This window comes from Oncorhynchus mykiss, chromosome 24, assembly GCF_057628025.1.
Source record: "Oncorhynchus mykiss isolate SJ-2025 chromosome 24, ASM5762802v1, whole genome shotgun sequence".
NCBI classification, from domain to species: domain Eukaryota; kingdom Metazoa; phylum Chordata; class Actinopteri; order Salmoniformes; family Salmonidae; genus Oncorhynchus; species Oncorhynchus mykiss.
In genome coordinates, this window is record NC_143045.1 from 27,188,401 (window position 1) to 27,204,655 (window position 16,255).

At 41.9% G+C, this 16,255-nt stretch overlaps 1 protein-coding gene across 1 annotated transcript in view; it reads left to right on the forward strand.

Moving 5' to 3' along the window:
• Window positions 1-6,317, forward strand: part of LOC118944061 (chloride channel protein 2) — a 64,287-nt gene extending 57,970 nt beyond the window's left edge. The window contains exons 21-23 of the mRNA XM_036961697.2: window positions 1,108-1,212; window positions 1,966-2,052; window positions 4,452-6,317. Coding sequence (XP_036817592.2) covers window positions 1,108-1,212; window positions 1,966-2,052; window positions 4,452-4,658 — 399 coding nt within the window. The 3' untranslated portion in view covers window positions 4,659-6,317. The remainder of the gene's footprint in view (window positions 1-1,107; window positions 1,213-1,965; window positions 2,053-4,451) is intronic.
• The last annotated feature ends 9,938 nt before the right edge of the window (window positions 6,318-16,255 follow it).

Sequence of the window (16,255 nt, forward strand, 5' to 3'; positions counted from 1 at the left end):
CAGCCAAATGACCGCTGTCACCGTAATAACCGTTCGAATAGCATTTTAAAACATGAATAGAATGAAGAGAACAGGTGTCCCACCCATTCAAGTCAATGACAGCATAATGGGTGGATAATAATGACTGGCAGTCATTGCTAGCGTACCCATCGGAGCTGTTAGGTTCTTATTTTTCAGAGTAAATAACTCACTAGAGAAGCTTTAACCAAGTTTAATCATTCCCAAAGGTTCTGTACAGCTGAAATCAGACGGCCAAACATTTCAGACATCAGAGTTTATATACATTCTACTTAAGACACTCCTCTTCCTTACAGTTTATGGCTCCACAGGAAAGAAGGTAACCAGATAGCAACCCTGATTACTCCCTTATCTGACCCACAGATATCCATCTGCCTTCCCTATATCAACACATCGCTCTCTTCTCCTCCATCAAACACGTTCCAAAGCCTTCTGTCTTTCTTCAGAGAACCATTAACTTCTAACATAGTCTCTTTATTTCCTGTCATTCATTTGCTACCTCAATGATCAAAGTTTAGCTGATTCCAACAGAGCAAAGCAGAAAGGAAAATATTTGCTAAAATATGTGCTGTGCTTTGTTGATTCAGTATGAAAAAAGTATGAAAACGTATGCGCTCACTATCGTAAGTCGCTAAATGACTCAAATGTAAATGTAATTCAACTCCACTAACATTACAAAAAAATACTTTCCTGTGCATGAGCCACATCAGTTAACATCATTTGAATTAACATTCTGCATATATTACAAAGCAAATGATTCAATCACAATACCAGGTAGCCATTGTGAGTGCACCCATGACTACCTGTCAACTTGCCAGGGTTACAGGTTCCAAGCCTGTTCTATTCACCTATTTCTGTATTTGCTGCCGCTGAATTGTAGTCATTCTGTCAGCTGTTTGTTAGGAAAAAAATATTAATTTGATCAATTTATTTATTACAGGTATGACATTTACTTTCTGTCCATGACGGTCTTCATCCATAACTGTAGTTTACATGGTTATACGGTAATTGTGCCAGCCCAATGTCTGTGTTTGAGTACTTCCATAATGTTTCTCTCCACTTTCCTCTTTATCCTCCCCGGGTTTGCAGATTGCAGAGTGGGAGGAGAACCAGCTTGACGAGCAGGTGAACTTCGACAACTGCATGATCGACCCCGCCCCCATCCAACTGGTGGAGAACACCTCACTACATAAGGTCTGTCTGTCTTTATTTCTGTCTGTCTGTCTGTCTGTCTTGTCTGTCTTGTCTGTCCTGTCTGTCTCCGTTATACTGCTCAGAACCCCTTTTCGCTAAATAAATCCAGGATTATTTTGTCAAATGCACTTTGTAGATGGATGTTATTGCTATTGCTATTATAGCCACTGCAGTACAAGCGCACAAACTCACATTTGTGTGTGATTTATGGAAACTGGTGTTTGTTCTCTTGCATCTATCAGTCTGGGTAACGTGTATTCCATGCTGTTTTATGTGTCTGTTTCCTGGAACATTGTAATGGTTAACTCCCATTGCATTAAATATTGAAATAACAACAAGGTTATTCTATTTCCTGTGATTTGGGTTTAGGCTCAAGCTGCTGTCTGTGTGGTTCACTTGAGGTTCTAGCAGCTTACAGTATCAGTAGGGATGTTGTACCTTTCACAACAATCTAGCTCAAACACCCGATTAGGCTAATCAAGGTGATTACTTTTGATGACTTGCTGATTTACTTCATTAGTTGAATGAGGAAGGAGCTTGTACACCATTCAGCTCTCCAGTGACCACTGAGCTGACTGTTCTAATGCACTAAACTGCTGTAGTTTAATAGCTGCTTTCAGATGTTTATTGTTTTTTGATTCAGAAGGGCCTCCATATGAATGTCAAAAGGGAATCTATGGTTCTAAGTGTTCTAGATGTTGGTTCTAAGTGTTCTAAATGTGGGTTCTAAGTGTATTGTTCTCTTGTCCCCAGACCCACACCATATTTTCTCTGCTGGGGTTGGACCATGCCTACGTCACCAGCATTGGACGACTCATCGGAGTGGTGTCCCTCAAAGAGGTGAGTGACACAGATCATCTGGGGTTGTGCACATCAACATGTCACTGTCCCATCATCATCATCATCATCATTGATTACAACAGCCACCATTGTCATAGACCTCTCCATCATCATCATCTTTCTCACTGTCACAATCATCAGCATAACTGTCTCCACCATCACACACATACCATCAGTATCAATGACCTTCGCTCCTTCCATGCCTTGTTATGTGACAGACAGCGAGACAAATGTCTGGTTAATGTCCCTTGCAGTCTCTCCTCTTTCTGTCTCTTGTTCTTTCTATATTTTTCTCTCTCTCTCTCTCTCTCTCTCTCTCTCGCTCTCTTCACAAACAAAGCAGGCGGAGGCTCTCTGTCTTTGTCAGTTGGCTGTAAAACAGAGGATTGTTGCTAAGCACAGTGTTGTTCCACTGGCTGACATTCAGGCCTTTTGTTTGGTATTAAACAGCAGCGAGATGAGCCTCACCTCTCCTTGCCTCTCCTCTTCTCGCCCTCTCGTCTCCTCTCCTCTCTTTGCTTCTCCTCGCCTCACCTCTCCTCGTCTCTGTCACACAGCACTGCTGCATTCAGCTCTCCTTATGCTTTCTAATAACTGGGGAGGGTGTGTATGTGTGTTTGTAAGTGAGAAACATGTCTGCCTAGAAACCGTTGTTTCCCAGACGTCTGTCATTGTTGGGGAAGGAGAGGGGTGGAGTACAGTATATGACAACATCTTATTAGGGCTATTGTTGGAGCCAATATATGTTGAGTTAAAAAAAAACATTGTTCATCATCTTTAATTTATTACCATGGTAGCATAGCCACACTCCCTATATTATCACCTAGAAACACCATAGCAACCGCCCTGTAATATTGCCATGGTTAAACATCACCATTCCACTTTGGTCTACACTTGCCTAAGACTGTCAATAGTTTATATATGCACTAGATGACTGACAAGGGGCGCCGTTTTGAAGCCACCGCGCCTCCATATTGGCACTCCCCCACGGTTGTAAAAAATATATTTTGGAAGCTATAGAAATGCCTTTATTAATAAATAAATACAAATTGCCATGTTCATTCTATTACAGGCACCTTAATAAATAATTTTAAATTATATTATGTAAGCTAAACATACAAATTTAAAAAATATATAAAAACTTTTTAAAGTACTGTTCCCACTAGGGTTGCAAAGGGAGAGTATATTACTGGAAACTACCAGTAAACTACCAGAATTCAGCATATGTGGGAACTCCTTCAAGACTGTTGGAAAAGCATTCAAGGTTAAGCAGGTTGAGAGAATGCCAAGAGTGCGCAAAGGGTCATCAAGGCAAAGGGTGGATATTTGAAGAATTTCAAATATAAAATATTATTTGATTTGTTAAAAACTTTTTGGGGTTACTAGATGATTCCATATGTGTTATTTCCTAGTTTTGATGTCTTCACTATTATTCTACAATGTAGAAATTAGTAAAAATAAAGAAAAACCCTTGAATGAGTAGGTGTTCTAAAACGTTTAACTGGTAGTGTACATCATGGATGGACGCTTCTCCCTGTCATGGATGCCATGGTTGCCCTTAGTTTGAAGATGTAATCCGGAGACAGATGTTTTCTCCATCTCCTTAGCTATCATACACTAATTCCACTGATTTCAAAACTTGGTCCCACAGAAAGTGGAGAGCAACACTTATGCAGCTCTACTAAGCAATACATATATTTTTTAAACTGCGTTAGACAGGATTACCTACACATACTGACCAGCTCAAATAGACAGAAGTGTGCTATATGGCAGACCAATCCAAACGCATCTCTCGGCATGTCCAGCCAACTCATTATCTCAGCCAATCATGGCTAGCGGGAAGGTTGCTTGCTTTTTCTGTGGCTAAACCAAATAGGCTCGTAATTTAATAATTTTATTCATGTTTTTCAAGTATAAATAACCAAAGTTGCGATGGATTCCCATAGATTTTCTGTTAATTACCAGATTCCAGTAACTTTGGTAAATGACCGGTAGTTTTGCAACCCTAGTCCCCACTACAACAAAGAATACTTAAATAGATGTAATTTTGTCCTTGAATCATTTCATTGAAATAATGTAAAATTACATTCATTCCAATGGAGGATTGCTCCTTCTGGGGAGTGCCTATATGGCTGGCTGGTGGCGTCAGTCTTTCATTGGCCAATACATAGCATCAGCAATCCAGGGTTTACATACATACATTATTGGTCACTGTACAGATTGAATTATCCTCTCTGATACCGAGCCTAATTTATACTCAATCCCAAATTGACTGGTACTCAACGACTGTGACCCGTAGTCCGTAAGTGTCAAAAATGTACAGGCTAGGGGTTGGGTTTGTATTGGGCAAGTCTCTTCACCTTTGTTGACCCACTATTTCTTTGTCATTATCTCTGTAGCTGCAGAAGGCCATCGAGGGCTCTGTGGCAGTGAAGGGGGTGAATGTGCGCCCCCCTCTGGCCAGTTTCCGGGACAGCGGCACCAGTGGCACCATTATGAATAACGAGAACAAGGCCAGAGATCTCCACAAGCTGTGGAACCGCCGAAAGTTGATGTCCCTCCCCCAGGAGCACCGAGCCTCCGACTCTGACGAGAAGTCCAAGTGAGGTGGACTGGGATAGGTTGACGGGGATGGGGACAGGTGGATGGGGACGATGATGCGGACAGGTGGACGGGGATGGGGACAGGTGACACAGGGATGGGGACAGATGTGTTGGCGAGGAGTAGGAGGAGCATTGACCCCCCCCCCCCCCCCCCCCCCCAACTCAAAACCACAACCGATGCTGCAAACTCATGGCTAAGGTGTCACTGCTTAACAAAGGTGATCAGAGCAAAATGTATAGAATATGCGTGTTTTGACTATAAAAGGAATTGCATTTTTTTTACCAATTTTGCAGACTTGGCTATTGGTCTGACTTTGAGAGGAAATTTACAAAAGAAAATCCTATGTGTACCTTCTCAGAAAATACAGTCTCAAACACACACGCACAAGTTTTAATAAGAGCCAGTCTGCACACTCCAAGACAATGGAGTTCTCTCTAAAAATAGCTCTTTATAACCTTGAAGAGAGGAAGAAGGAGAGGGGGAAAGAGTGAAAAAGGCTAAAATATGACAATATGAAAGCGTTTTCTGTTATCTAATCTGCTGCTGCTTTAGGGTGTCCCCCCCCCCCCCCATAGAACCCAGGGTAGCTTTCTGGTTGGCCAACTTCACATCCCCACTGTATATGTCCACTGTCCAGTAACACTACACTAGTGATCAGAGTAAGGTCAGACCCAGACCACATAGAACCAGTTTGATTCAGTCCCATTCTAAATCCTATTTTCCCTACCCTTAACCCTAGCTCCAAACCCTAACCTTAACCTTAAACCTAACCCTAGCTCCTAACCCTAACCCAAATTCTAACCATAACACTAATTCTGACCTTAACCCTAAACCCCCTAGAAATGGCATTTGACCTTGTGGGGACCAACAAAATGTCCCCAGTTGGTCCCCCCAAAAATTGGATAATTCTTGTGAGGACTTCTTGTCCCCACAAGTATAGTTAAACACGTCCACACAAACACACACACACACACACACACACACTGACTGACTGACTGACATTTCTGCAACCTGGATGTGTTATTGCATAAATACGTTTTCATTTCAATGGTGAGTTCTTGCCTTGTTCACCGCCACTGAAAAGAAAACACACACACACACATTAACATCTTCACAGACTGACATGCCCGTCCTGACATGCAGAGAGATGCACACTTATGAGGAGAAGTATGCTGTTGTGTATATCATTTTAATGGACAATATCATTATGATGGCTATTTATTTATTCTGGTTTATTTTGTATCTTTTCTCATTGAATTCATTTTGATCTAGGTTTGATTGGCATCATTCATTCATCCAATGAGCTTTAATCATAGCTTAATTTGGGAAAGGGGCAGTGGTGTGAAGTACTTAAGTAGTACTTTAAAGTATTTTTACTTACGTAGTTGTTTTGGGTATCTGTACTTTACTATTTATATTTTACTTTTACTTCACTACATTCTTAAAGAAAATTATATACTTTTTACTCCATACATTTTCCCTGACACCCAAAAGTGCTCATTACATTTTGAATGCTTAGCAGGACAGGAAAATTGTCTAATTCACACACTTATCTCTGATCTGGACTCACTAAACACACATGCTTTGTTTGTAAATTATTTCTGAGTGTTGGAGTGTGCCCCTAACTCCTTAAATTAAAAAATATATATATATATTAAAAATGGTGCCATCTGGTTTGGTTAATATAAGGAATTTGAAATGATTTATACTTTTGATACATAAGTATATTTTAGTAATTACATTTACTTTTGATACTTAAATATATTTAAAACCAAATACTTTTAGACTTTTACTCAAGTAGTATTTTACTGGATGACTTTCACTTGAGTTATTTTCTATTAAGGTATCTTTATTTTTACTACAGTATGACAACTGGGTACTTTTTCCACCACTGGAAAGGGGATGGGGCTTTTTGGGGAATGTGTGGATTTAAGACTTTGCTATACGTTTACAGATTTAACATAGTTAACATCATTGCTGTAATACATGATTGTTAATTTAAAATCTAACTGATCTACATTTCTATCTATGGAGTTGCTCTTCCTGCAACTCCTTTTTAGTTTTTGTTGGGTATTGCTCTTCCCTGTGGAAAAAACAGTCATATGGCAGTCCAGTCATATGGCAGTCCAGTCATATGGCAGTCCAGTCATATGGCAGTCCAGTCATATGGCAGTCCAGTCATATGGCAGTCCAGTCATATGGCAGTCCAGTCATATGGCAGTCCAGTCATATGGCAGTCCAATCTCAATATTCCAAAGCTTTATTTGAACATGCATGGGAAAACCAAAACCAATTCAACTCGCTCTTTGTTCTCACAGACCGAGGATGGGTGGGGTGTTACACATGCCCTTCGAATGAGTCCGGTCCTTCTGCTCATCACCACAGATAGTAAAGGAAAAATAATGACTAATCATGCCAAGGACATGACCACTCCCCCACACATCCTGGGATAGCAGGACCTATGAAGGATATTCTAACTCTCTGTGAAACACAGTTCTAAAATAGACTACAAAAAGGTAAAGGGACAACTTTCTTTAGGATTTAGCAATCTAAGAGAAACAGGATGACCTGTCCCTTCTTCAGGCCAAATAAGATAACAAATTACATTTCTCTTCCACACTACTAATAGTCTACTAATTGGTTGATGATGTCATTGGAAACACTCATCTTCCTCTCCTCTGGAGATGATGAGTATGAAGTTGAAATGTCCCTTTAATCCACAATTGGAACAATGAATGTGTAATTACACATCCTCTTGCTGAAAGTTATTCCACGTGGTGTAACTACTGATGTTATTACACATTTTCTTGTTTAACTATGTAAGTAATGTTTTGTACTTACACATTTGAAAGTCACCTGTGAATTCCCATGTTAATAACTCTAACCAACATCTGACCTTGTTACATGTAACAAGGTGCCACTACCATCGAATCTACATGTAATACCAGGGTTGATAAATAGGCTAGGACCTGGTAACAACAATTGTAACAAGGCACACCCGTTCATTTTCAATTAGTTTATTTCTATGTTATGACCTGGCTCCAATGCTATACCAAATCAAGTTTAATGTAAGAACAATGTAGTTACATAGGTTACCAGGATATTGCTTGCTCTATCGCTCTGGACAAGTATTTGTTGTTGTTCATGAGTTTTCATTAGGTTTTTTTCGGGGGGGGGGGGGGGGGGGGGGTCTATCTGCAACCTGGTCTGAACGTTTCTTTGACCAGGATGCACTGTGTGTGTATGTAATAAACCAAACCCCATGTTACTTTAATATGGTGCAATGTTAAAGATACATTCTTTATTCTTTTAATGCATTTAATTTATAAAGGTCATCCATTTATATATTATTAGGCGGCAGGTAGCCTTGCGGTTAAGAGTAGCCCACAGTAGCCAAAGGTCGCTGACATCTATAAATGTGCCCTTGACCAAGGCACTTATCCATAGTTTCTCTGGATAAGAGCGTCTGCTAAAGGACAGAAAATGTATGTAACAAAATGTATTAATTCATCAACACCTAAACCCACCAATAAAATAATACTGAAATCGAATCATAAATGTTTTATCTATCGCATTTCAGGACATCACATCTCTTCTACAGTATGTGTAAAAACAGGTCAGAGGCCTGCCTCGGAGCAGTATGTGTAAAAACAGGTCAGAGGCCTGCCTCGGAGCAGTATGTGTAAAAACAGGTCAGAGGCCTGCCTCGGAGCAGTATGTGTAAAAACAGGTCAGAGGCCTGCCTCGGAGCAGTATGTGGAAAAACAGGTCAGAGGCCTGCCTCGGAGCAGTATGTGGAAAAACAGGTCAGAGGCCTGCCTCGGAGCAGTATGTGTAAAAACAGGTCAGAGGCCTGCCTCGGAGCAGTATGTGTAAAAACAGGTCAGAGGCCTGCCTCGGAGCAGTATGTGGAAAAACAGGTCAGAGGCCTGCCTCGGAGCAGTATGTGGAAAAACAGGTCAGAGGCCTGCCTCGGAGCAGTATGTGTAAAAACAGGTCAGAGGCCTGCCTCGGAGCAGTATGTGTAAAAACAGGTCAGAGGCCTGCCTCGGAGCAGTATGTGTAAAAACAGGTCAGAGGCCTGCCTCGGAGCAGTATGTGGAAAAACAGGTCAGAGGCATGCCTCGGAGCAGTATGTGGAAAAACAGGTCAGAGGCCTGCCTCGGAGCAGTATGTGGAAAAACAGGTCAGAGGCCTGCCTCGGCGCAGTATGTGGAAAAACAGGTCAGAGGCCTGCCTCGGAGCAGTATGTGGAAAAACAGGTCAGAGGCCTGCCTCGGAGCAGTATGTGTAAAAACAGGTCAGAGGCCTGCCTCGGAGCAGTATGTGGAAAAACAGGTCAGAGGCCTGCCTCGGAGCAGTATGTGGAAAAACAGGTCAGAGGCCTGCCTCGGAGCAGTATGTGTAAAAACAGGTCAGAGGCCTGCCTCGGAGCAGTATGTGTAAAAACAGGTCAGAGGCCTGCCTCTGAGCAGTATGTGGAAAAACAGGTCAGAGGCCTGCCTCGGAGCAGTATGTGTAAAAACAGGTCAGAGGCCTGCCTCGGAGCAGTATGTGGAAAAACAGGTCAGAGGCCTGCCTCGGAGCAGTATGTGGAAAAACAGGTCAGAGGCCTGCCTCGGAGCAGTATGTGGGGGGTGACGGGGGCTCTACAGATGTTGGGTCTTAATTTGAACCATTTCGTTGCAGGAAGAAAATAATCCTGCAGCAGGAGGATTTTAATGAATATTGAATATTTAGTATTTGCAGCCAGGGGGCAGCTGGAAGCGGTGTTTGTAGGCTATACAATTCCGTACCTACATTGTACCTTAGACTGAAAGTCCACTGGGCGTCAGTTCAAGTAGCCTATGTAGGCTGTAAATTCTTATGTGGATTATAATAAATTGACATTCGTAGTGGGGTAGATGTATTTTTAATTTGGGAAAATATGTATATGTTTTATATATCAATTGTTTTATTATACACTGAGTATACCAAACATTAGGAGTACCTTCCTCAGGGCATAGACTCTCCAAGGTGTCGAAAGCGTTCCACATGCTGGCCCATGTTGAATCTAATGCTTCCGACAGTTGTGTCAAGTTGGCTGGATGTCCTTTGGGTGGTGGACCATTCTTGATCAACACGGGAAACTGTTGAGCATGAACACCCCAGTATTTTTTGTCTTGCCCATTCACTCTCTGAATGGCACACATACACAATCCATGTCTCAATTGTCTCAACAACACAAAAGTCCTTCTTTAACCGGTCTCCTCCTCATCACCTACATTGATTGAAGTGGATTTCACAAGTTACATCAATAAGGGATCATAAGTTTCACCTGGTCAGTTTATGTCATGGAAAGAACAGGTGTTCCTAATGTTTATTATACTCAGTGTATTTCAAGGTAAGCTGCCCTTTGACCCCTATCTTTCCAACAATGTTCTTCAATTGAAGCTTAAAAAAAATATGAAAGGAATGGGACTTCCCCACTCCTTAATAAAATATCTTTAATAAAGATTAAATAATTGGACAAATAATAGATTGTGAGCACACCTTTCATTATGCAACAATGGATAGGGTAACAGGTAGCTTACAGAATGATTTGAAATGTAATCAAATAACCAGGGGCGCAACTTTGGTTTTATAAATGAGTGGGACATAATTATAAAACAAAATGTACTGGATAAACACTCCAAACAGCCTACCCGACCGCTCGGAGGAGTCTGCATGGCCCTAAAGCACACCTGGCCTAATTTTGTATGACATCCCAATTATAAAATTGGGGGGGACAAAAATGCAATGTTCAGATGTCCCCATCCCCCATGTCCCCATCCCCGTCCGAATGTCCCCCGTGAAAGTTTCACCCCTGCAAATAACTATTGCTAGCACTAGATTGTCAGCTGATGCCTCCTTAAACCATCAATACATTCTAAATTCACCCGAACACGGCTGATCTCATGATGCCAGTGTTACCTTACTCCAGTTTGCAAACAAAGTCTTTCAATATATGTTTGCCCTCTAGTTGGAATTATCATAACAATTTAGTCCTTGTTAAACAGACTAAGCGTGATTTATAGTATCTATTTGACACGCATAAAGTATTTTCTCTTTCACCACAGCAAATCCCCGTGGAAATTGACCCGATACTTTGTATGAAAGATAACTAATGTTGGTGTAGCTTACTGTTATTATTTTATGTGTTTCCTATTTATGTTATCCATTAACATATGTTGAAGCGTGATTCATCACTCCAGAGAAAGCATTTCCACTGCTCCAGAGTCCAATGGCGGTGAACTTTACACCACTCCAGCCGACGCTTGGCATTGCGCATCTTAGGCTTGTGTGCGGCTGCTCAGCCATGGAAACCCATTTCATGAAACTCCCGTTGAACAGTTCTTGTGCTGACTTTGCTTCCAGAGGCAGTTTGTAACTTGGTAGTGAGTATTGCAAACGAGGACAGGCCATTTTCACGCACTATGTGCTTCAGCACTCAGTGGTGCTGTTCTGTGAGCTTGTGTGGCCTACCACTTCGCGGCTGAGCTGTTGTTGCTCCTAGACGTTTCTACTTCACAATACCAGCACTTACATTTGATCGGGGCAGCTCTAGCAGGGAAGAAATTTGAGGAACTGACTTGTTGGAAAGGTGGCATCCTATGACGGTACCACGTTGAAAGTCACTGAGCTTGGGCCATTCTACTGCCAATGTTTGTCTATGGAGATTGCATATGTGCTCAATTTTATACACCTGTTAGCAACGGGTGTTGCTGAAATGGCCAATTCCACTAATTTGAATGGGTGTCCACATACTTTTTGCCATATAGTGTATTTGAAAGGGTACTCACCGGATAGGAGTACACCAGGCTGGTTTCCAGAGAAACAGATCCAAGATTGACAATATTTTATGGCTATCAGAGGGAATCCTGAGAAATGTCCAAAATAAAAATCTTGCTGTTTTATTCGACATAGAGAAAGCATTCGACAAAACGTGGCATAAAGTTACAGACAATAACCTCCAACTCCCACATCCAATCAGAAACATAATCTCAAGCTTCCTCCATAACCGCCAAATAAAAGTTAAGGTGTCCACAGCCATCTCTACACATTTACTCCAGAAGCTGGTGTCCCCAAAGGTACAGTCCTCAGCCCACTCCTGTTCATCATCTCCATCTCAGACATTTACTACCCCCCATCTTCCATTGGACAGGTAGCACAATTTGCTGATGACCTATGCCATTGGACCAGCTCCAAGTGGCCACAGCTAGCCTCAAAGATACTCACAAAGTGCATATAAAAAAATAGAACACTGGTCAAACAACTGTCAAGTTAAAATACACTCTGTCTTTTTGGGGTTTATCTTATTTACCAAAAACACAAACCTATAACTAAAGAAACTCGTAACCCTATTACATGCTGACCACGCCACTTGCGTCGCTTGCGTGAGCTTGACAAAATAAATGTACACATACATGTTATTCAATCATTGCATCCACAGTGCTAGCTAGCGTCTGCGTGGCCAGGCGCTAAAATAGAAATTGGTTCTATTTGTGACGTTCAACGCGCTGAAAGTCCGGCCTCTCTCATCTCCTCATTGGTTTTAGTAGCGTATACCCACGTGCCTTCTACTCATTGGTTTTTAGGAGCATATACCCATGTGAGTGATTGAAAGATAAACTTAGGTCCACACTGGTCGGTTGTAGTAATTCTGTAAAGTTGGTTGCCAATCACAAAATAAAGTCCAAAGAAGAAAAAGAAGCCTGAAGGAAGGAGGAGAGACGAAGAAAAACAAATTCTGCTTATCGTTTCATCTGATTAATTGTCAGAGTAGAGGACCTTATGCATTTCAGGTAAAATAACAACCCAATGTTTATATACTAGGACAAATTAGCTAGCAACAGGAAGCTAGCTAGCTAAATTGCCATAAATGTTTAATGCTTTTTGACTGGTCCCCAAATGAATATTATTGGTTCAGAGTTTGTTTTTATATTTCAACCTGCATGTCCTGATTGCTTCTGGTGTGGGTAAACAAAATCAACTTACGCGCACGCCTGCGCTTTAGTCAGCATGTAAAAATGTACAACAAAACAATAAACATTTAAAAATATGTTCCTGGGGGTAACATTTCAAAGAAACCTGCTGTGGACCACGCATATTGGGAACATTGAGAGAGAAGGACAGAATAATTATTTGAAAGCACTTTGTGGAAATAAACATGGAGCAGCACCCAAAACTATTTTATAATCGGATCAATTCTTGAATATGCACTGGATTACAACCTCCTCACATCAAATGAACAGACTACTAAAAATACAGAACAAAGCAATACAACTGGCATACAGATTACCTGGCTTCATCAACACAATACATTCACCACATACTGTATCTGGAGTCAAGACCATCACAGAAAGACAGACAATAATAGGACAGAAATACCCAAACAGCGCAATCCACAACACATCACAAGAAGACTGTAGAAGAAGCATAATGGGCCACAGAAACACCTGTCAGTCATGCTCCAGATGTCAAAGCCAGACTGATACAAACTTAACCTCACATCCCACACCATATCAACACACCTCACTTATAAACACAACATAACCACAATTAACATGTAACCTACCCCCCTCAAAACTCCTTTCCTATTTGAACTACTTTCCCACTAACTACCTTTAACTACTTCCGTTCACACTCTTGTTTCCTTTATTAACATTAACTAACGTGCTATTACTGTCACCATTTAAAAAAAATAAAAATAATTATCCTTATTTTTCCTTCTGTTTTCTTTAAGTTTACTATACTGTAGGCACAACACAAAAAGGCAGTCTAGCGACTTCATGTTCTTTTTAGTTCCTGAGCTACATGCAGCTATTTACTCTCACCACAATATCAGCATATATGGCATAACTATGGCACCAGTCTGCCCATACTCAGACTGAGCCCTGACAGACTCTTTTCACTAGTCTTGATACATGCTTGGCTGCGTAGAACATTCGTCATGTGGAAAGCAGCAAGACAGTAGCAGGTTTCCAACCAATTGGCGATATGTTTTCATATGAATATTCTAAAAGCCCACAAGTAGTGTACATGCTCAGATTATTATTATGGACAAAGAGCAAGATTATTTTCATCTGTCAAAGGTCAACCAAGCATCGACTATCACGTCACCAGAATAAAACTCAATATTTATTGGAAAGGAGCATCAAGCTCATCATCTTGCACTTTCACCACCCTGTGAATATCATCATAATTGATTTAATCTGTAACCTAATATCAATCAATCAATAAATCAAATGTATTTATAAAGCCCTTCTTACATCAGCTGATGTCACTAAGTGCTGTACAGAAACCCCAAACAGCAAGCAATGCACATGTAGAAGCATGGTGACTCCCTAAAAAGGCCAGAACCTAGGAAGAAAGCCTGGTTCCTCTCTAGGTATGAGGGGTGGCCAGTCCTCTTCTGGCTGTACCGGGTAGAGATTATAACAGAACATGGCCAAGATGTTCAAATGTTCATTGATGACCAGCAGGCTCAAATAATAATAATCACAGTGGTTGTAGAGGGTGCAACAGGTCAGCACCTCAGGAGTAAATGTCAGTTGGCTTATCATAGCCTATAGCCTACATCCTATGTCGTTCTACATTAGCATCGAACAGCCCCCGTGATATGCAACTTTTCAGGGAAGAAACCAATATACACAGGCAGTTAGAAAAGCCAAGGCTAGCTTTTTCAAGCAGAAATTTGCTTCCTGCAACACAAACTCAAAAAAGTTCTGGGACACTGTAAAGTCCATGTAGAATAAGAACACCTCCTCCCAGATGCCCACTGCACTGAGGATAGGAAACACTGTCACCACTGATAGATCAACTATAATTGAGAATTTCAATAAGCATTTTTCTACGGCTGGCCATGCTTTCCACCTGGCTACCCCTACCCCGATCAACTGCACTGTACCCCCCACAGCAACTCGCCCAAGCCTTCCCCATTTCTCCTTCTTCCAAATCCAGTCAGCTGATGTTCTGAAAGAGCTGCAAAATCTGGACCCCTACAAATCTGCCCAGACTAGTCAATCTGGACCCTTTCTTTCTAAAATGATCTGCCGAAATTGTTGCAACCCCTATTACTAGCCTGTTCAACCTCTCTTTCGTGTCATCTGAGATTCCCAAAGATTGGAAAGCAGCTGCGGTCATCCCCCTCTTCAAAGGGGGGGCACTCTTGACCCAAACTACTACAGACTTATATCTATCCTACCCTGCCTTTCCAAGGTCTTCGAAAGCCAAGTCAACAAACAGATTATCGACCATTTCTAATCCCACCGTACCTTCACCGCTATGCAATCTGGTTTCAGAGCTGGTCATAGGTGCACCTCAAGCCACGCTCAAGGTCCTAAACGATATCTTAACCGCCATTGATAAGAAACTATACTGTGCAGCCGTATTCATTGACCTGGCCAAGGCTTTCGACTCTGTCAATCACCACATCCTCATTGGCAGACTCGATAGCCTTGGTTTCTCAAATGATTGCCTCGCCTGGTTCACCAACTACTTCTCTGATAGAGTTCAGTGTGTCAAATCGGAGGGCCTGTTGTCCGGGCCTCTTTCCGTCTCTATGGGGGTGCCACAGGGTTCAATTCTTGGGCCGACTGTCTTCTCTGTATACATCAATGATGTCGCTCTTGCTGCTGGTGAGTCTTTGATCCCCCTCTACGCAGACGACACCATTCGGTATACTTCTGGCCCTTCTTTGGACACTGTTAACAACCCTCCAGACGAGCCATACAACTCTCCTTCCGTGGCCTCCAACTGCTCTTAAATACAAGTAAAACTAAATGCATGCTCTTCAACCGATCGCTGCCTGCACCTGCCCGCCCGTCCAGCATCACTACTCTGGACGGTTCTGACTTAGAATATGTGGACAACTACAAATACCTAGGTGTCTGGTTAGACTGTAAACTCTCCTTCCAGACTCACATCAAACATCTCCAATCCAAAGTTAAATCTAGAATTGGCTTCCTATTTCGCAACAAAGCATCCTTCACTTATGCTGCCAAACATATCCTCGTAAAACTGACCATCCTACCGATCCTCGACTTCGGCGATGTCATTTACAAAATAGCCTCCAATACCCTACTCAACAAATTGGATGCAGTCTATCACAGTGCAATCCGTTTTGTCACCAAAGCCCCATATACTACCCACCACTGCGACCTGTACACTCTCGTTGGCTGGCCCTCGCTTCATACTCGTCGCCAAACCCACTGGCTCCAGGTCATCTACAAGACCCTGCTAGGTAAAGTCCCCCCTTATCTCAGCTCGCTGGTCACCATAGCAGCACCCACCTGTAGCACCCACTCTCTGAAACTGGAAACACTTATCTCCCTCACTAGCTTTAAGCACCAGCTGTCAGAGCAGCTCACAGATTACTGCACCTGTACATAGCCCATCTATAATTTAGCCCAAACAACTACCTCTTCCCCTACTGTATTTATTTATTTATTTAGCTCCTTTGCACCCCATTATTTTTATTTCTACTTTTCATATTCTTCCACTGCAAATCTACCATTCCAGTGTTTTACTTGCTATATTGTATTTATTTCGCCACCATGGCCTTTTTTTTTGCCTTTAC